This window comes from Hyperoodon ampullatus (assembly GCF_949752795.1).
Source record: "Hyperoodon ampullatus genome assembly, chromosome: 8".
Taxonomy (NCBI): Eukaryota; Metazoa; Chordata; class Mammalia; order Artiodactyla; family Ziphiidae; genus Hyperoodon; species Hyperoodon ampullatus.
Window position 1 is genome coordinate 85470322 of NC_136921.1, and position 22632 is coordinate 85492953.

Here is a 22632-nt window from a genome sequence, read left to right on the forward strand (position 1 = left end):
GGATAATTATTAGTATTGATCCTCTTCTGTCTCCAACCCCCATGCATGTATATAGTGGTCCTGACATTAGATAGTGTCTTTAATGCAGTTTAAATCATGATTGATTTGCTCACTTTAGTCAGATATGTTCAGGGACCTGGCGACATTTGGGCTACAAAGGTAGCCCAAATGATGAGAGATGAGGCTTATATTGTCAAATCCAACTCAAGTTACTACCTAAGGGGACTCCTTGGTTCCTCAAACCCTGCTTGCTGTGAAGTTGCTCACATCCAAAGGAGCTGTTCCACATTTGCCTAACTTTATGCTACTTTGGGGACCGAGGTCATATTTTGTCCTGGTATCATTTCTTGGTTTACTTACAGTATATGTATGTTTGTGTGCATTCCTTCATGTAGTCATTCATTCAGCAAAAATTTACTGAGTGCTGCTGTGCTGGGTACTAAAGATACACATGAAGCATGAGTAGGAGCCTGCTAGGTTGACAAATTGGGGAGAGCATTCTGAAACTGAAGGTATAGCATGTACAAAGACCCCCAAGGCATGAAAGAACAGGACTTGCTTTAGGAGCTGCAAGCTCTGCCCAGTCCAGTACTGCAGCATTGGGTGAGCATAGGCAGGTGGTTTGAGATGGGATTGGGTAGATAGGCAGGCAAGGCCATCTGTATATAATGCAAAATAGTTGACATTTTATCATGCTGGCAGTGTAGATCTACTGAAGAATTTTGAGCAAGAAAATAACAAGGTCAGATTTGTATGTTATAAAGAAATTCTAGCTGCCAAGTGCAAGGTGGATTAGAGGGAGATGAGGATAGAGGGAAAGAGAAAAATAAGGAGGCTACTGGAGTAGGCGGATGGAGATGATGTGACTGAACTCGGCTGTGAAGGAGGGGATGGGGTGATAAGAAAGGAATTTAGGAAGTAGAACTGATAGGTATTGGTGCTTGATTGATGTATTAGTTTTCTATTGCTTTTCTAACAAATTTAACATCTTAAAACAGCACAGATTTATTGCCTTCCAGTTCTGTAGCTTAGAAATCTGACGTGGGTCTCACTGGGCTAAAATCTGGGTGTCAGCAGGGCTGTACCCCTTTGTGGAGGCTCTAGGGGAGAACTGATTTCCTTGTTCATTCAGGTCATTAGCAGAATTCAGTTTCTTGCATTTGTAGAATTGAGGTCCTTATTTCCTTGCTGGGTGTTAGCTGAGGCCCATTCCCATCTTCCAGAGGCCACCTGCATTCCTCGGCTCATGGCTCCCTTCCCCCATCTTCAGAGCCAACAGTGGCCAGTAGAGCACCTTTCACACTTTGAATCTGTCCTGCCTCTTCTTTCTTTCTGCCTCTCTTTTCTGCTTTAAAGGACCTGAGATTAAATTGAGTCCATCCAGATAATCCAAGGTAATCTTCCATCTCCAGGTCCTTAACCTTAATCACATCAGCAAAGTCCCTTTTGCCGTGGAAGGTAGCATGTTCACAGGCTCTGGGCATTAGAATGTGGACTTCTTTAATAAGGGGAACCCTTATTCTGCCTTTTCAAGTTGGATGTGAGGTCAATGGAGAGGGGTGAACTCAAGTTTCTGACTTCAACAACCAGGTAGAATGCAGATTTAGGGGAAAATGATGAGTTTGGTTTTGAACATGCTGACTTTAAGGTGCCCCTGGGAAATCAAAATGAAACTTCTAATAAGTAGCTGGATGCACCAGCCAAAAGGCAGAGGAAAAATTGAGGCAAGAGATATAGATTAGGAAGCTGATGACGTATAGTGAGCCCTCAGTGAACGTGTAGAACGGGAGGAGAATAGAGCTAAGAACAGAATGCTGGGGCCAATAATATTGTAGGTACACCAGAGGGAGAAGCACTCACAAAAGAAACTGAAGAAAAACCTACATGGTCTCCCATCATGGGGTCTGGGTTCCTCATGGCTCATTTCTTCCTTTCTCCTCTACTTGGCCTGCTTTCTTCTCGTTCCCTGGTTTCCTGCCTGTTCCTAGTATCTGCTTCCTAAAACCAGTTTGTACAGTGTACTCCATGGCCTCTCCCATCTGCCTCGTCACCATGGATCTTTCAGCTTCAGCTCCCATTACTGAAGTGCCTCATTCTCCTGGTTTTTTGTTTGTTTGTTTGTTTGTTTGTTTTGTTTCTCAGTTCAAGGTGAAAAAAAAGGAAAACCTTCTAAAGAGAATCGAATTGACCCAGCTTATCATTTGGGGTCATGCCTTGGCGTAGGTTACCAGATTAAATTTGGATTGGTTGTCCTGAGGTCAGGTACCCCCCTTCATCCAATCAGCTGCTTCTCTATTTCAGAAACTGAAATGAATTCAGTTTGACTGTTCAGCAAATCATTTTGTTCCACAGAGGCTTTGGGGGAAGAAGGTTAACTTTATCTCCATCGTATTTGCTGGACCCAGGATTATGATGTCAAAAGTGGGCATCGCCCCTTGCTGCTAGCCTCATGTAGCCCTAATCCTGTCTGTGTGCAGGGGATCATTTTGTAGAAATTGAATTTAGGGTCCAAACACAGGAATAAAATCCGGGCAGGCAAACCTCAAATCGAAAATAGTCATTTTCCTTTACTGACTAATCTGTTTTCTACATTGCCTTGGTATGTTTATAAACATTATCTGTTTATAAACATTATCCAAATGAGCGCTTGTTATTCAGGTTCGTGGACCTTTCAGGACTCACCATTCATACATCCTGCTCTCAGCATCCATACACATACCTGAGTGATGCCTGCCTATCTCAGCTATGCACTGAGTCTTCTATCACATTGAATATGAAGCATCTCTCCTTTCAGGGAGAGATGCTTTGGGCAAGGTTGCAATTTGCATCTGTAGTGTTGAGAGGAGCCAAAAAGGTGCAATTTTTATTATTTGGTGCTCTTCCTGGATGGCAGGAGAACTAGAGTTTATATTGCCAATGCAAACAAAGTACTGTAAAGCCTTCAAATTCCTTTTAGTTTCCATTATACTCAGATAGTAATCTTTCACAATACCTCAATTTACTGAACCTAAGTATGATGGATGGACTCCAGGAAAGGCAGGGCATCTACAAGTTCAAATGAGCTTCTCTAAAACCAAATTCCTATGATGCCAAGCTTCAGAGAAAGTGTTTCCTTGTGTGGGGTTCATGTGAGGCCACCATGGATTGGTGGTGGCCTGGGTGGGTGGCAATCTGCTGCTTTCCTCTGTGTCCTCCTACAGAGGTTCAGACCAACAAATAAACAGTAGCCCCTGCCCATGGTTCCTGCTGAGGGACAGACTGAAAACAGGGAAGGGACAGTGGACAGTGTTCTCTACACAAGTATTGACACTTCCATCCATTCCTCTGGTGGACCCTTGCCAGGTCATTCTCTAATTGCAGTAGAGGGTTATCCCTCCATGCTCGGCTGGCCAAGGTCAAGCTTACTAGGGTTTAATCAAGTCTGTTACTCTGTCTACAAGTAACTTCTTCATCCACACCCAAAAATGGTTAACGGTTTTGGGGGTGGATGAAGTGTGTTAGACAATAGATTTCTTGAGCACCTCTTCTCTGTGGAACTGACCCCTGTGAGAGCAGAATGAGCAGGAAACCTGAGCAGAGCAAGGGAAGTTTGAGCTCTGGAGAGGGCTGTAGAGATGATGTAGGGTAAGCTGCTCACTGAGAGATGCCCACAGAGGTGAACTGGGAGGACATATGGATGTACAATCTCAAACAGCTGGAGCCAGTAAGAACAGGTCGGCCATGCTGGTATTAAAGCAGAAGTTATGTGATGGTACTTTTATTATTTAAAGAAAGCCAGGGAAAGATAAAGGCAAATATTGTTGAATGAAATGAATGAGATAGAGGCTGCCTCCAAAATAACTGAAGGGCAACTTTCAACTGTTACTCTTTCTAGGTGGGTACACAGATAATTTTCCTTTGGGTCTTTGAACCAGACGATCTGAAGGATGATTAAATTCTTATGCAGAATGGGGAAACCGTATATTTCCTCTCATCATTCTTCCTTCCCACCTCATCCTTCCCTTCTGCTCTCTCTCCAGACCTGAAAGAATCATATAGTCTAGCCTCAAAAACTTACTCATGTTCTTTGAACCTACCAGACTTTTTTACACTTCTGTGACTTGGTACATCTTGTTTCCTAAGCCTGAAATGTCTTCCTTCTCCTTTGTCTTGAAAAATCCAACCAATCTTCAGGGGCCAGCTCAAGTTCATTTTCTTTTTAAAGTCTTCTGGGACTCCCCAGATTGGGTAAGTTGCCCCCTTATTATGCTTCCACTTACCTTTGTAGTTGTGATATACTTATCAAATTATGTTCTAATCGTGTAATAGGATAATAATCTGAAATATGATCAGCTCAATTAGGACTAATTGCATATAACAATGGCTTAAAGAAGATGGAAGTTTATTTCTCTTTCCTGTTAAGGAAGACTAGGGAGAAGCAGTCTAGAGCTGGTATGGCAGCTTTACAGTGTCATCATGAATCCAGTTTCCTATCTACCTTCTTTGCCATACTCAGCTCATAGCTCTCATTTTCATTTCATGTCCAAAATGGCTGCTCAGGCTCCAGCCATCATATCCATGCTCCAGGAAGCAAATAGGGGGAAGAAAAAAATGGCATGTCTCCCGTCTTTTAAGAAGACTTTCTGGAAACACCACAGAACAATTTTAGTAATATATCATTTGGCCAGAACGCAGTCGCATGGCCACATCTAGATGCAAGGAACTCAGGAAAATATATATGGCAGCATTGTGCCAGAATAAAAACTGTACTAGAAGAAATGAAAAAAGGAACGGTATTGAAGAGGCAAATTACAATCACATTATCTGATACAGTTTTAAAATTTCTGGTCATTCTTGCTGCTTCCCCTGCCTCTGCCTGTGGAGGCTGAGCAATCTATGGCTTTAGGAAGCAGTTAGAGCCCAAGTGAAGGGTTATATATACAAAGGTGTATAATGGGTTTAAGATTTACAGTCATAATTCAGGTGTGCAGAAATGTAACTTTCTTCATTTGCTGAACTTGACTTGCTTACAAACCCCTATTTCCATTAATAGCTAGAAAGAAAAGATTCTTATCAATTAAAGGTAATGTCCCTTCTGTTTTAAAATTGATTCTCTTTGGGTAAATATTCAGCCAAATGCAGGGTTCTTACTTTTTCCTTTTCCTGCCTTCCCACCAGGAAATGGTCTGGTTACCAGAGTCTCTCCACAGTTCTCTAGTTCTCTTGGACCGCCAGTACTTAGTTGTATTAGGTGTTGTCCTCCTTGCTACCCAGGATCTTCTTGGGGTCTGAAACTTGTCTTAGTGGTTTTGCTTTCTCCAGTACCTATTGCAGAGGTTGACATATAGGAAAGAGTTAAAAACGTGACCAGTGAATTTATAAGTATACTTTAATTGCATCACATAATTAATTCAAATGGTAGTATAATGATCTGAAAATCCTGTAAAATTAAAAGTCTATTTCTCTCAAGCCCCTAGCACTCGGTTTATAGCTTTCTTATGGCACTAATAATACTCAGCTCTCAGTTATAGTGGCTGTGTGCTTGCCTCACCCTTCATTACAGTGTCTGCTCCTTGAGGAATGTTGTTGATCTGTGTAACCCTCAGAGGTCCTGCAGAAAGCCGTGGACATGATTGGCCTTCAGTCAATGGAAATGAGCCACTAAATGAGTAGGGGCTGACACTTTATAATTTATCATTGGTGAATGACTCTCACCCAGGAAGAAATAAGAATAGATTTTATCAGAGCTATTTAGAACAGTATCAGTAAAGGCAAGTTGATATTTTGCTTTTAACGGAACCCTTTCTTTGTAAGAAAAAAATTGCTTTTATTTTTCAGAAATCCTCCACCTACTTTACTTCATCCGGAAAAATGGTGTGAGGAATTCAACCACTTCATTTCACAGTGAGTATTTCTTCCACTGAAAATTGCTCATCCAGCAAGTCCTTGGACAGTGATTGGAGAAGTCCAAGGTGTGGAATTGACTTGGTGCTAGAAGTTGTTATGCTAGGGTTCCAGTGATTTTGCTGGCAAAGGCTGGAGCCAAAGAGTTTTCCTTTTCATTTCATTGCTGCACACAGATGCCCTTGACTGACCTTCTCTAAGCTGCTGGCCTGGAAAACCACATTACATATTCACAGATACACTTTCCTATACCAAGCTCTCGTGATGCCTCTAAAATGTGATTTGACCCACTCACCAAAGTTTGGTTTCTGTATACTTCTTCAAGAGTATGTTTGTGTTCTTATACTGAGCACAGCATTGCTTGGATAGATTTGGAAATAAAGGTACATAATTGATGATAGGGTTGGGACTTTCAGGGTTAAATACAGTATAGAAGTCCTTCTCTACTGTTGATTTTTCTTTATGGCAAATCCTGTTATATGCCAAATCCTGTTATATGCCATTTAAATCTGCTTATGTCTTCCCCAACTCTGAGAATTCCAAATGCGCTCATTCTGAGTTGCTTTAGACTTAGAAAAGTGTTGATACTAGAATGGAGGACTCAATGTAGAAAACAATGCCTTTAGTATGCATACGTCAGGGGCAAAGCAAAAGCATTTTGTTGAAACTACAGAGTAGAGTGTCTGAAAAGGTTCTAATGAACCAAGGAAGGTAAATAGAAATTAAGTGATTGTGTGCTTTATTACTAATTTAAGATATGGAAAAATGTCATCAGTCTTCTATTTATTTAATGACTTGTCCTTATTGGTTTTATTAGTGAAAATATTATATATTTTAGGTGTTCATGGATTCTTTCCTGACCTCAGCCCCCCAGTCCTGTTTTCCCCATAACATCTGAGATTCTTCAATCATGAGTTTTCCTTTTACAAGATTTTTAGGAATGTAACTCTCAAGATTAGGAACTAATTATTATATTTTATATTTTTAGGTAGAAAACTACCCACTATTCCCAAATAATGTCCTTTGGTTTCATAAAGGAGCCAGACTACCAAATGTAATTTTAATTTTCTATTTCATTCTATTTATTCAAATCTCTAATTAAATGTAAACAAAGACACTCACTGGGTTAGAAATGTCTATTTAAGAGAGAGCCTTGGTTTATTTTTATACTTACCTTGCTCGTATTGGGAGGGAAAGGGAAAAAGGATGAAGGATTAAGACCTCCAGATTATAAAATTTTCATTATTGCTGGGACTGAGGTGGGAAGGTGATTATCTGGTAATTTAGGAAAAGTTTTTTAGCCTGAATTATCCAGAAAATTTCTTCAATTCCCATTGTAAATGGGGCCACAGTGCATTGTATTAGAGTAAACTAAACTAGTTCTTTCTAAAGAATAAACAGGACAAGAAAATTTTTAACAGCTTTAAAACCTTTAATACCCTGTCCCCACGTGACTGCTGAACCATAACAGAGTCAATTCAGTAATTTCAGTCTTTCTTGGTCCATGATGGTCACCACTCACCAGAGGACCTTATGGCTTCTCATTGTTGCTGCGGGGGTCTGAAGGGATTGACCAGGCTGCAGCCCAGTGATCACAGCTGTGTAGACAGGGAACTGTGTGTGTGTGTGTGTGTGTGTGTGTGTGTGTGTGTGTGTGTGTGAGTGTGTGTGAGAGAGAGAGAGAGAGAGAGAAGAGAAGAGAAGAGAAGAGAAGAGAAGAGAAGAGAAATAAGTGCATGAGTGAGAGCAGAGGCAGGATGTAAGTACCAGGCTATGGCTTAGTGTTTTTCAGATGTGTTTCCAGCCTTCTTACTTTAGAGACAGGAGGAGAGATTTTAAGGTCCGAAATCCTATTAGTAAACCTATTTTGAGGGTTAAAAAAAAAAAGAAAGGAAACATCAGCCTGTTTGGTTTTGAACCTGTGGTCGTTAGTGATAATTGACTCATTTATATGTTTGTTATGCATTTGTCAAAGCATGACTCCTGACAGCTTAGTTATGATAAATTAAACATGATGCTCACATAAATTCTGCACTGCTTTTTATCCATATGGTAGGTCACTGCTTGATGTTTTTTGTCACCTCTGTAATGTGTGGTTGGCTTTGTGGCGATTTCATTATCAGCCCTTTCCCCTTTGGCTAAAGCTATTTGCATAACAAGTTTATCTGGTTCAAGTCCCAGCCAGACTTCTGTGTCAGGAGGCTCCATTCAGAAGTAGCCTTTTGATAAGATAACAATTTTCCTTTGGCAGCTTCACCTTGGTCCTAAAGGATGTCACTCCTTTTTTCAGTTCAAACTAATTTCAGGTCTTTGGACTAAAAAACAAACATAGTTTCCCAACCTTTGGCCAAAAGGTATCTGTGAACTATGCTTTTTCATTTTGCCTCTAAAACTTTTGGGGTTTTATTAAGAATTAGAGGGCTTCCCTGGTGGCGCAGTGGTTGAGAGTCCGCCTGCCGATGCAGGGGACACGGGTTCGTGGCCTGGTCCGGGAGGATCCCACATGTCGCGGAGTGGCTGGGCCCGTGAGCCATGGCCGCTGAGCCTGCGCGTCCGGAGCCTGTGCTCCGCAACGGGAGAGGCCACAACAGTGAGAGGCCCGAGTACCGCAAAAAAAAAAAAAAAAAAAAAGAATTAGATTTAGGACTTTATCAATGGCTCTTGAGCTGACTAGTGAGACAATAAAGATGGATTTCTCTTCGTCAAGGGCAAATCCATCAAGAGCACTATGGCTGCTCAGCTTTGGACTCAGTGATGACTTGAACTATATGGTTGCCCACGCACACACTGCTTTCCAGGGTTGGCTGGCTTGAGCAGCTAAGTGTGCAGGTGTGTCTGATTCCTAGGGTGAACATCATGGTCAAGCCCTGCCATTTAGTCATGAAATGTTGAGGTGACACCTTTCCTATCCCTGCAAATGACATTAGAATGGCTATAAGCAGTTGCACTGAATGTTAACAAGGTGAGATCACTCTAGCTACTAAAGTACTAAAACAAATGGGCGTTTGCATAAATTTATTCCTTAAAAATTGAAACTCAGACCTGGAACATCTGCTTTTCTCTAGGCCTGAATGTTTATAAAGTAATCATTTTGGGGTGGTTGATTCCTTGACATTGAGTGTATTCCCTTCAAGGCAACAATTCTCAGTCCTTTGCCATTCTCCATTTTGTGTTTCAAGGCAGCTTAATTCCACATAGGTTTGTAATGTCAATGAACAACGCGCTTGGAATGATAAATATTCTAACTCAGAAATTGATAAGATTCTACAAGTATTCTTGGCTTTTTAAGTCCTCATGGGTTCTCAGGTGGCCATGCACAATGTTAATACTTCCTGAGTAGAAGGATACAGTAACCTTTATTTACATTACTTCACAAATTGGTAATTTTAATTAAAATGAGTAGTGGTATCTCCAGTGACAGACTCTCTCCATTTTAGATTTATTTAGCCAATGATTAGCTATTACGGTTTCTTGAATTAATTAGCATCCCTTGAGCTATAGGGAATTGGTAAATTAATAAAAATTCATGGAGAAGCTAAAAAAAAATTCTAATTAAAAAAAACCCCAATTCTCCTCTCACCTCTAAACATACATTGATCAATATACTTATAAATGCAACCCAACTTCTTTCTCACTTTGAAAAATTGGGATTTTTTTTTCCTTTATGAGAAGAACAAATAAAGCTGTGTGTTTCAAGGTTATATCTCCCTGAAGAGCATCTAATTTAGATTACCTAATAGATCATCTAAAGACACCGAGGGCCTGATTCAATCTCACTTGTACTCCACTTACAAACTCAGCTGATAAAATCTGCTTCTCTCATGGTATAAACCAAGAAGTGACTCAGTATGACTTGAGGTTTGAAACACAGTGCAGTATCCACACATACCTGGAATATACTGTTCTCCTGGGAACCGTGGCAATGACAGGTTTAGCATCATCCAAAATAAGCAAAATGCATAATAAAGTAGGTGCTCCAGACTCTAGCCAGCATATTCTGTTTATTTCGCACCAAATGCTGAGTTTAGATCTTGTAAGAAACCAGGTCTGTAGCCTATGTCATAGATTTCATATTAGTCCTTGTGACACATGGTGTTAGATGACTTTTATTATTTTTTTATTAATTTTTATTGGAGTGTAGTTGCTTTACAATGTTGTGTTAGCTTCTGCTATACAGCAAAGTGAATTATATATATATATATATATATTATATATATATAATATATATATATATATATCCCCTCTTTTTTCAGATTCCCTTCCCATTTATGTCACCACAGAGCACTGAGTAGAGTTCCCTGTGCTATCAGTAGGTTCTCATTAGTTATCATTAGTAGTGTATATATGTCAATCCCAATCTCCCAATTCATCCCGTTCCCCCCTTCCCCCTTTGATAACCACAAGTTTATTTTCTACATCTGTGACTCTGTTTCTGCTTTGCAAATAAATTCATCTGCACCATTTTTCTAAATTCCACATAGAAGCGATATTATATGATATTTGTCTTTCTCCTTCTTTTTTGTTTGCGGTACGCGGGCCTCTCACTGCTGTGGCCTCTCCCGTTGCGGAGCACAGGCTCCGGACGCACAGGCTCAGCGGCCATGGCTCACGGGCCTAGCCACTCTGAGGCATGTGGGATCTTCCTGGACCGGGGCACGAACCCGTGTCCCCTGCATCTGCAGGCGGACTCTTAACCACTGCGCCACCAGGGAAACCCCTGTCTTTCTCTTTCTTACTTCACTCTGTATGACAATCTCTAGGTCCATCCATGTTGCTACAAATGGCATTATTTTGTTCCTTTTTATGGCTGAGTAATATTCCATTTTATATTTGTACCACATCTTCTTTATCCATTCCTTTGTTGATGGACATTTAGGTTGCTTCCATGTCCTGGCTATTGTAAATAGTGCTGCAGTGAACATCGGGGTGCATGCATCCTTTCAAATAATGGTTTTCTCCAGATATATGCCCAGGAGTGGGATTGCCGGGTCATATAGTGGCTCTATTTTTATTTATTTATTTATTTATTTATGGCTGTGTTGGCTCTTCGTTTCTGTGCGAGGGCTTTCTCTAGTTGCGGCAAGTGGGGGCCACTCCTCATCGCGCTGCGCGGGCCTCTCACTATCGCGGCCTCTCTTGTTGCGGAGCACCGGCTCCAGACGCGCAGGCTCAGTAATTGTGGCTCACGGGGCTAGTTGCTCCACGGCATGTGGGAATCTTCCCAGACCAGGGCTCGAACCCGCGTCCCCTGCATCGGCAGGCGGACTCTCAACCACTGCGCCACCAAGGAAGCCCAGTGGCTCTATTTGTAGTTTTTTAAGGAACCTCCATGCTGTTCTCCACAGTGGCTGTACCAGTTTGCATTCCCATCAACAGTGTTGGAGGGTTCCCTTTACTCTACACCCTCTCCAGCATTTATTGTTGGTAGTTTTTTTGATGTTAGGTGACTTTTACGTAAGGTTAGAACGTACTGTCTGTACCATTTATTCCATAATGGCTTTTCTTTCTTTCTTCTTTAAAAAAAAATCTTACTTGAATTTCATAATGTAAATCAAAAAGAATCTGCAGTTGAAATAAACAAGTGGTTGTGAGCTCTCTGTATGTCCACGCACCTGGTGTGTGTGGGCTGGGCGTGGGGAGATGGGGGTGTGGCTCACACATCCATCCACAGCCTGTTCCCCCTCAGCCCCTCCCCACGTGCTGCCTGGCTTATCATCAAGAAGAGGCAGGGCTTCCCTGGTGGCGCAGTGGTTGAGAGTCCGCCTGCCGATGCAGGGGACACGGGTTCGTGCCCCGGTCTGGGAAGATCCCACATGCCGCGGAGCGGTTGGGCCCGTGAGCCATGGCCGTTGAGCCTGCGCGTCCGGAGCCTGTGCTCCGCAATGGGAGAGGCCACAACAGTGAGAGGCCCACGTACAGCAAAAAAAAAAAAAAAAAAAAAAAAAAAAAAAAAAGGCAGCTGTGGAAGAGCAGTGTGTGCATCCAGCTGTGTCACTTAATAGCTCTGTAACCTGGGGGGAAGTATTTAACCTCTCTGACCTTTGCTTTTCAATTGTCAAATTTGGCTGAGAATACCCATCTCAGAGGGTTACTATAAGGATTAAATTATATAATGTGTATGTAGAACCTGGCAGAAAATAATAACTAACATATGTAACTCTTACTCGTGCCAGGCTCTGTTCTCTTCATGTCACACAATTGGCTTAATCCTCACAGTCCTATGCGGTAGTTCTAATATTATCCCCACTACAGAAATTGAGGTTGAAAGAGTCCAAGAGTCCCAAGACCACAGCTATTAAGGACTGGAGCTGGGATTTGAACACCAGAAGACTTGCTTCGTATATATTCACGCTCAGCCAACAGTAGCTGTTATTTTTATCATCCTTTGCATTTGGCCATACCACTATCCTGAAACTGCTTTTTTGAAAGTGTCACTGGCTCCCTCCCTTTCCCTGCCATCGTGGGGTATGCGGTTGACTCTGTTCTTCTCACAAGACTTTCAGGATCAAGCAGTTCCTGGCCAAGAAACAAAGGCAGAATTGTCCCATTCCATTCCCTAGTGGATTCACATGGCAAAACTGGTTTTAAAGTCAGGTGTAACTCTAAGAGGAGACACTGGAGAAGAACCAAGCTGGGTCTGTAAGGAATCACACATGAGATGGCACACGTGGTGATGCTAAGGCCACTAACGTCTTACCCCATCAAGCTGAAAACATCACCACTATTTGGACAGTTGGACATTTGTGAGGAGGCTATTATTTTTCTCTTTGTTTCTTTGCCTTTGCACTAGTAGTTTCAGTAATAAAGTGTGAGACCTTTTGTTTGGAAAAAAAAAGAAAGTGTCAATGACCTCCTCATCTTTGACACCTCTGGAGTATTTCAGTCTGCTGTCCAGCTTCTCTTTATTTAGACTTCAGCTCACTGACTTTCACAGCTCAGGACACACACACACACACACACACACACACACACACACACACACTCCTCGGCTCCCTTCTCAAGGGCAACAGCAGAGCCCCTCAAGCTCAGCCTAGAGACCAGCCCCAGCAGGAGTCGAACAGAAGCGCAGACAGCCCTAGCTCTCCCTGCATCCCAGCGCACACCTTGTCTAGGCTGAGGCCTCTATCTCTGCTGTCTGCTGGCCACACCTTTCTTGGTAAGGAGGGAGCAGTGGGGCAGGAAATGGCTGCCAAGACCCCGGGAAGCAGAACCCACAGAGCATGGCAGCTAACTATGGGAGGAGACAGGTGCAACAGAGAGGGAAGAGTTAACCATGACTCCACTGTCTTCAGCATGGGAAAAGGTCTTTTCACAGAACACATGTTGGGGAGATTAAGAGCACAGGATCTGAAGTCAGTTTGTATTCCAGCACTGCCACCGACATTTTTCACCTTGAACAAGTTATTTAACTTCTCTGAGCCTCAGTCTGTAAAATGGAAGTACTAATTCTTAACCACTTGGGATTAAGATCAAGTCTGCTGTGATAGAAAATCCCAAATAGGGGCTTCCCTGGTGGCGCAGTGGTTGGGAGTCCGCCTGCCAATGCAGGGGACACGGGTTTGTGCCCCGGTCCGGGAGGATCCCACATGCCGCGGAGCGGCTGGGCCCGTGAGCCATGGCCGCTGAGCCTGCGCGTCCGGAGCCTGTGCTCCGCAACGGGAGAGGCCACGACAGTGAGAGGCCCGTGTACCACAAAAAAAAAAAAAGAAAAAAGAAAATCCCAAATAACAGTGGCTTAAACAGGATAGATTTTTATTTCCTCTCACATGAAGTAAGCTGGGAGTCAAACCATGCATGTACTGCTGGTCTGGCAGGGTATGTGGCAACCACCCAGACTCCTGCCCTCGTGCTGCCCCATTAAGTGTTGTTTCCATTCCCAAGGGCACCTCATGGGCCAAGATGGCTGCTGTAGCTCCAACATTTATGGGCAGATGGAAGGAGAGGAAAATGAAAGTTTCCTTTCTCTAAGAAGATTTTCTGGCAGATTCATACAATATATTGTTAGCTGCAGTTTATCACGTGGCCACACCTAGCTACAAAAGGAGCTGAGAAATGCAGTCTTTGGACAGGGCAGCTGCAGGCCCAGGTCGGTACCAGAGCTCCATCCCTACAGGGCAAGTGGAGAGTGTGTAGACAGGTAGCAGTCTGGAATCATGCTCCTTTATAGAGTGTTGTAAGAATTAAGTGAGATACAGACTGAGAGCTCAGCAAATGTGAGTGATCATGATGAATATTGTAACTTAGAATAGTAGTGACGTCAAGAGATGAGGGAGTCAGGAAGCAGAGCCAGGGGGTTCTATGGGGTGATGAGTCAAAACAGAGGTGGATCTTGAGGAAGGCAGTCATGATCCCCCACCAAGGCTGACCTGTTGCCTGAGAGAGATGAGGAAATTAAGGACAAGGTGTGAGCATGGAGTGGCCAGGTTCACACGCCTCCTGGTCTTCTCCCAAGGGCTGTGATGTTCTTTTGGTTTGATGCTAAGCCCCAGGTTCCTGCCTGCTTCTGCATCCCAGGCCACTGTAGTTTCCACTGTGGAGCTTCCACAGGCTCTGGTGAAAAAGCATATCTGGCTCAGAGTCAGTAAGAATTTTAATTAAAAATGGAAATGGAGGCTCATATCATAGTACTACATTCTTCCAACCCACTGATAATTTCTGGCAGAGTTAAAAATAACAGACATCACCCTTTGGCACTAAGGAAAAGGCTGCTTTTTAAAATTTTTTTCATTTTATTTTTTATATAGCAGGTTCTTATTAGTTATCTATTTTATACATATTAGTGTATATATATTAATCCCAATCTCCCAATTCATCCCACCACAGCCCCCCTGCCACTTTCCCCCGCTTGGTGTCCATACGTTTGTTCTCTACATATGTGTCTCTTTTTCTGCCTTGCAAACCCATTCATCTGTACTGTTTTTCTAGACTCCACATATATGTGTTAACATATGATATTTGTTTTTCTCTTTCTGACTTACTTCACTCTGTATGACAGTCTCTAGATCCATCCACGTCTCAACAAATGACCCAATTTCATTCCTTTTTATGGCTCAGTAATATTCCATCGTATATATGTACCACATCTTCTTTATCCATTCGTCTGTCGATGGGCATTTAGGTTGCTTCCATGACCTGGCTATTGTAAATAGTGCTGCATTGAACAATGGGGTGCATGTGTCTTTTTAAATTATGGTTTTCTCTGGGTATATGCCCAGTAGTGGGATTGCTGGATCATATGGTAATTCTATTTTTAGTTGTTTAAGGAACCTCCATACTCTTCTCCATAGTGGCTGTATCAACTTATATTCCCATCACAGTGCAAGAGGGTTCCCTTTTCTCCACACCCTCTCCAGCATTTGCTGTTTGTAGATTTTCTGATGATGCCCATTCTAACTGGTGTGAGGTGATACCTCATTGTAGTTTTGATTCGCGTTTCTCTAATAATTAGAAATGTTGAGCAGCTTTTCATGTGCTCCTTGGCCATCTGTATGCCTTCTTTGGAGAAATGTCTATTTAGGTCTTCTGCCCATTTTTGGATTGGGTTGTTTGTTTTTTTAATATTGAGCTGCATGAGTTGTTTATGTATTTTGGAGATTAATCTTTGTCCATTGATTCGTTTGCAAATATTTTCTCCCATTCTGAGGGTTGTCTTTTCATCTTGTTTGTAGTTTCCTTTGCTCTGCAAAAGCTTTTAACTTTCATTAGGTCCCAATTGTATATTTTTGTTTTTATTTCCATTCCTCTAGGAGGTGGGTCAAAAAAGATCTTGCTGTGATTTATGTCAAAGAGTGTTCTTCCTATGTTTTCCTCTAAGAGTTTTATAGTGTCCAGTCTTATATTTAGGACTCTAATTCATTTTGAATTTATTTTTGTGTATGGTGTTAGGGAGTGTTCTAATTTCATTCATTTACATGTAACTGTCCAGGTTTCCCAGCACCACTTATTAAAGAGACTGTCTTTCCTCCATTGTATATCCTTGCCTCCTTTGTCATAAATTAGTTGACCATAGGTATATGGGTTTATCTCTGGTCTTTCTATCCTGTTCCATTGATCTGTATTTCTGTTTTTGTGCCAGTACCATATTGTCTTGATGACTGTAGCTTTGTAGTATAGTCTGAAGTCAGGGAGTCTGATTCCTCCAGCTCCTTTTTTTCCCCTCAAGACCACTTTAGCTATTCGGGGTCTTTTGTGTCTCCATAAAAATTTTAAGATTTTTTGTCCTAGTTCTGTAAAAAAAAAAGCCACTGATAGGGATTGCATTGAATCTGTAGATTGCTTTGGGTAGTATAGTCATTTTCACAATATTGATTCTTCCAATCCAAGAACATGGTATATCTCTCCATCTGTTTGTGTTATCTTTGATTTCTTTCATCAGTGTCGTATAGTTTTCTGAATACAGGTCTTTTACCTCCTTACGTAGGTTTATTTCTAGGTATTTTATTCTTTTTGTTACAGTGGTGAATGGGAGTGTTTCCTTAATTTCTCTTTCTGATCTTTCATTGTTAGTGTATAGGAATGCAAGTGATTTCTGTGCATTAAGTTTGTATCCTGCAACTTTACCAAATTCATTGATTAGCTCTAGTAGTTTTCTGGTGGCATCTTTAGGATTCTCTATGTACAGTATTATGTCATCTGCAAACAGTGACAGTTTTACTTCTTCTTTTCCAATTTGTATTCCTTTAATTTCTTTTTCTTCTCTGATTGCTGTGGCTAAAACTTCCAAAACTGTGTTGAATAAGAGTGGTGAAAGTGGGCAACCTTGTCTTGTTCTTGATCTTAGAGGAAATGGTTTTAGTTTTTCACCATTGAGAACGATGTTGGCTGTGGGTTTGTCATATATGGCCTTTATTATGTTGAGGTAGGTTCCCTCTATGCCCACTTTCTGGAGAGTTTCTATCATAAATGGGTGTTAAATTTTGTCAAAAGCTTTTTCTGCATCTATTGAGATGATCATATGGTTTTTATTCTTCAATTTGTTAATATGGTGTATCACATTGATTGATTTGTGTATATTGAAGAATGCTTGCATCCCTGGGATAAATCCCACTTGATCATTCTGTATGATCCTTTTAATGTGTTGTTGTATTTGGTTTGCTAGTATTTTGTTGATGATTTTTGCATCTATATTCATCAGTGATATTGGTCTGTAATTTTCTTTTTCTGTGACATCTCTGTCTGGTTTTGGTATCAGAGTGATGGTGGCCTCGTAGAATGAGTTTGGGAGTGTTCCTTCCTCTGCAATGTTTTGCAAGAGTTTGAGAAGGATGGGTGTTAGCTCTTCTCTCAATGTTTGATAGAATTCACCTGTGAAGCCCTCTGGTCCTGGGCTTTTGTTTGTTGGAAGATTTTTAATCACAGTTTCAATTTCATTACTTGTGATTGGTCTGTTCATATTTTCTATTTCTTCCTGTTTCAGTCTTGGAAGGTTATACCTTTCTAAGTATTTGTCGATTTCTTCCAGGTTTTCCATTTTATTGGCATAGCGTTGCTTGTAGTAGTCTCTTGGGATGCTTTGTATTTCTGTGGTGTCTGTTGAAACTTCTCCTTTTTCATTTCTAATTTTATTGATTTGCGTCCTCTCCCTCTTTGTCTTGATGAGTATGGCTGAAGGTTTACAATTTTGTTTATCTTCTCAAAGAACCAGCTTTTAGTTTTATTGATCTTTGCTATTGTTTTCTTTGTTTCTATTTCATTTGTTTTTGCTCTGACCTTTATGATTTCTTTCCTTCTACTAACTTTTGGCTTTGTTTGTTCTTCTTTCTCTAATTTCTTTAGGTGTAAGGTTAGATTGTTTATTTCAGATCTTTCTTGTTTCTTGAGGTAGGATTGTATTGCTATAAACTTCCCTCTTAGAACTGCTATTGCTGCATCCCATAGGTTTTGGATCATTGTGTTTTCATTGTCATCATTTGTCTGTAGGTATTTTTTGATTTCCTCTTTGATTTCTTCAGTGATCTCTTGGTTATTTAGTAACATATTGTTTAGCCTCCATGTGTTTGTTTTTTATTATGGTTTTTTCCCCTGTAATTGATTTCTAATTTCATAACATTGTGGTCGGAAAAGATGCTTGAAATGATTTCAATTTTCTTAAATTTACCGAGGCTTTATTTGTGACCCTAGATATGATCTATCCTGGAGAATGTTCCGTGTGCACTTGAGAAGAAAGTGTAATCTGCTGTCTTTGGATGGAATGTCCTATAAATATCAATTAAATCTATCTGGTCTATTGTGTCATTTAAAGCTTGTGTTTCCTTATTAATTTTCTGCTGATGATCTGTCCATTGGTGTAAGTGAAGTGTTAAAGTCCCCCAATATTGTTGTGTTACTGTCGATTTCCTCTTTTATAGTTGTTGCCTTATGTATTGAGGTGCTCCTATGTTGGGTGCATATACATTTATAATTGTTATATCTTCTTGGATTGATCCCTTGATCATTATGTAGTGTCCTTCCTTGTCTTTCATAACAGTCTTTGTTTTAAAGTTCATTTTATCTGATGAGGATTGCTATTCCAGCTTTCTTTTGATTTCCATTTGCATGGAATATCTTTTTCCATGCCCTCACTTTCAGTCTGTATGTGTCCCTAGGTCTGAAGTGGGTCTCTTGTAGACAACATATATATGGGTCTTGTTTTTTTATCCATTCAGTGAGCTTGTGTCTTTTGGTTGGAGCATTTAATCCATTCACGTTTAAGGTAATTATCGATATGTATGTTCCTATTACCATTGTCTTAATTGTTTTGGGTTTATTTTTGTAGGTCCTTTTCTTCTCTTGTGTTTCCCAGTTAGAGAAGTTCCTTTAACATTTGTCATAGAGCTGGTTTGGTGATGCTGAATTCTCTTAGCTTTTGCTTGTCTGTAAATCTTTTGATTTCTCCGTCGAATCTGAATGAGATCCTTGCCGGGTAGAGTAATCTTCGTTGTAGATTCTTCCCTTTAATCACTTTAAATATATTGTGCACTCCCTTCTGACCTGTAGAGTTTCTGCTGAGAAAGCAGCTGTTAACCTTATGGGAGTTCCCTTTTATGTTATTTGTCATTTTTCCCTTGTTGCTTTCAATAATTTTTCTTTGTCTGTAATTTTTGTCAATTTGATTACTGTGTGTCTCAGTGTGTTTCTCCTTGGGTTTCTCCTGCCTGGGACTCTGCACTTCCTGGGCCTAGGTGGCTATTTCCTTTCCCATGTTAGGGAAGTTTTTGACTATAATCTCTTCAAATATTTTCTCTGGTCCTTTCTCTCTCTCTTCTCCTTCTGGGACCCCTATAATGCGAATGTTGTTGTGTTTAATGTTGTCCCAGAGGTCTCTTAGGCTGTCTTCATTTCTTTTCATTCTTTTTTCTTTATTCTGTTCCACGGCAGTGGATTCCACCATTCTGTCTTCCAGATCACTTATCCCTTCTTCTGCCTCAGTTATTCTGCTATTGATTCCTTCTAGTGTAGTTTTCATTTCAGTTATTGTAACGTTCATCTCTGTTTGTTTGTTCTTTAATTCTTCTAGGTGTTTGTTCTTTAATTCTTCTAGGTCTTTGTTATACATTTCTTACATCTTCTTGATCTTTGCCTCCATTCTTTTTCCGAGGTCCTGGATCAATCTTCACTATCATTATTCTGAATTCTTTTTCTGGAAGGTTTCTCCACTTCATTTAGTTGTTCTTCTGGGGTTTTATCTTGTTCCTTCTTCTGATACATAGTCCTCTGCCTTTTCATTTTGTCTTTCTTTCTGTGAATGTGGTTTTCCTTCCACAGGCTGGAGAATTGTAGTTCTTCTTGCTTCTGCTGTCTGCCCCTCTGGTGGATGAGGCTATCTAAGAGGCTTGTGCAAGCTTCCTGACGGGAGGGACTCTTTTTTTTAAGTGGATTCAAAATTTATAACAGTGTTTTCAAATATAATAAATCATTATAGATTCTCTTGGTCTTTCATCTCCTTTTGGGTATGTGTGTGGCTTTTGGTAACCTCTCAGTATTTTAATTTGGAACCTCCTAAGGTCATCAGGTGTATGATATAGCTATCATACCGGGTTAATGAGTGGGGGGGGGGAAATCCCATAATTGATTTTTGATGTGAAGGACTATTGGATGTTTTTATGAAAGAATAATTTTATTTAAAAGGCTATATTTTAGTGAATAGTGAGAATTCTTGCCTTTAAGGGAGGCCCAAAACTTAAACCCTTACACTCAAGTAGTGCTCCTCACACATGTACAGAAAGTCTGGCCTTGATCACCCCATGATATGGGTTGAATCGTACCCCTAAAACTTCATATGTTGACGTCCCAAACCTCAGTATCTCAGAATGTGACCTTATTTGGAAATAGGGCCATTGCACCTATAATTAGTTAAGATGAGATCATGCTGCAGTAGCATTCACCCCAATCCAGTATAACTGGTGTCTTTATAAAACGAGGAAATTTGGGTACAGACACACCCAGAGAGAACATCATGTGAAGATTAGAGTTATGCCACCACAAGCCAAGGAACTACTAGAAGGTAGGAAAGAGGCCTGAATAGGTCATTCTCTAGCACCTTCAGAGGGAATATGGCTCTACTCATCTTAAGTCTTGATCTCAGACTTCCAGTCTCCAGAGCTGTGAGAAAATAAATATCAGTTTGTGGTGCTTAGTTACAGTAGCCCTAGGAAACTAATGTAGCCCATGACTTGGTGGTTACATGACCTTAAGTCATTTGATCTCTCCAGGCCTCTGATTCCTAAGCTGTGGGTTAGCAATGTCTGCCAGTGAGGATAAATGTAAAATCCTTTAATACATATAGTTTCATCACAACCTCAAGTATTAGTATTACACCATAAAGCCATAGTGTATTTTTATTCTTCCTTTTCTTTCTTTCCTTCCTTCCTTTCTTCCTTTTCCCTTTTTTTTTTTTTTTGTTTCTGTTTGTTTTTTTGTTTTTTTTTTTGTTTTTTGCGGGCCTCTCACTGTTGTGGCCTCTCCCGTTGCGGAGCACAGCTCTGGATGCACAGGCTCAGCGGCCATGGCTCATGGGCCCATCCGCTCCGCAGCATGTGGGATCTTCCCAGACTGGGCGCGAACCCGTGTCCCCTGCATCGGCAGGCGGACTCTCAACCACTGCACCACCAGGGAAGCCCTGTTTTTGTTTTTTTAATATGTCTCAAATGTTAAGGGTTTATGTTAAATTCCTCCTCCCAAGCCTACTGCCCAATAGTAAAAGAGGGATACTTCTGTAATTATCAATGATTTGCTGGCCTTTATTGAGGACTTGAAGAACCAAATACACTTAGCTGCACTAAGATTTCATGGTCACATGTACTTCTCTGAGAGGAAGCAATTACAATAGAAGGAGATGGCAGATTGGTGTCATCTTACATCCCACTACTAATCACCTGATCACCTTCCTAGAATGCTGTGTTAGAAGGATTCTGAGGCCACCACCAGGATAGAGGATTATGATCACTTAGTGATATTTGCTGTGAGCCTGAACTGGGGTAACTCTAGCTTATAGAGTACAGATACAGCCTTAGAGTTCACTTTTCTTTTTTTTCTTTTTTTGTTTTTTTGGCTTGAAACAGCAATGATTTATTATTTAGCCTGGTTTTATGGGTTGACTGGGTGAACCACACAGTCATGTTGCACATCATGTCAGCCTGGTCTCTCATGTGGTTGCATTTAGCTGGGAGCTTAGCTGAGCTCCAAGAAGGGATGTTCAAGAAGGCCTATGGTCCTCATTCACATGCTTCTTATCATCAGTAGTCTAGCTCAAGCTTCTTATATGGCAGCTGGACTCCAAGAGCCCCCAAACTGAAGCACCCTGCCTTTTTAAACGTTAGGCCCAGAGTTAGCAGACTGTCACTTCTATAGATAAAGCAAATACATGGCCACTCCAGATTCAAGGGGGAGGGGAATCAGACTCCAAGTCTTATTGGGCAGAGAGGCATGTGTATGTTGGAAGAGGAGGAATTATTGGCAGCTGTATTAGGGTTCTCCAGAGAAATAGAACCAATAAGAATATATATGGAGATTTCTTGGCTCTTGTGGTTATAAAAGCTGAGAAGTCCCACAGTCTGCCATCTACAAGCTGGAAAACCAGGAAAACTGGTGGTGTAATTCAGTCTGAGCCTGACGCCCTGAGAATTGGGGATGAGGTGGGGTAAGGCTGATGGTGTAAGTCCTGATCTGAGCCTGAAAGCCCTAGACAAAGGGCAGCAGACGATGGAGGTCTCAGCTCAAGCAGAGAGAGTGTGTTTGCCCTTTTTGTTGTATCCGGGCCCTCAGTGGGTTGGATGAGGCCCACCCACAGTGGGTTTTCTTAACTCAGTCTACTGAATCCAATGTTAAGCTATTCTGGATACACCGTCATAGACACACCCAGAAATGATGTTTCACCAGCTATCGGGGAATCCCTTAGCCCAGTTGACACATAAAATTAACCATCACAGCAGCCATATTTGAAGACTATCTCTTGTGGAAACATTCATTTTAGACCTTACTGTCTAACAGAGTGCTGCCTTTGAGCTACAGATATTTACCATGAAGGCTGATACCCTGTGAGTGCGTTAGTTTTTTTAGAGATGACTTAACAGAGCTTCCGTTGGACCCTGCATGAAGGATGTGAAATTGCTATGGAAGGAAAAAGGAGAGGGTCTATCTGCTGTTCTGATTTTTCACCCATGTGAACCAGGACAAACTCTGTAAGTTGGGGAGGGAAGATGGGGACCCTGATTTTAACTGTCAAATTGATCTAGAGTTGTCAGATGGGATAATTTAACCCTCAAATGAGGG

General features: G+C 41.2%; 1 protein-coding gene and 1 pseudogene across 2 annotated transcripts in view; both read left to right on the forward strand.

The window, feature by feature from the left end:
• MYO3B (myosin IIIB) overlaps positions 1–22632 on the forward strand; it is a gene marked incomplete at both ends in the record, with an annotated part of 382371 nt that overhangs the window by 102364 nt on the left and 257375 nt on the right. Inside the window, one exon of the mRNA XM_079709748.1 lies at positions 5818–5883. Within this exon, the coding sequence (XP_079565874.1) occupies positions 5818–5883 (66 nt within the window). The remainder of the gene's footprint in view (positions 1–5817; positions 5884–22632) is intronic.
• Positions 12373–12526, forward strand: LOC307056801 (large ribosomal subunit protein eL39-like; annotated as a pseudogene). The gene has a single exon. The product of its transcript is annotated as a large ribosomal subunit protein eL39-like (transcript).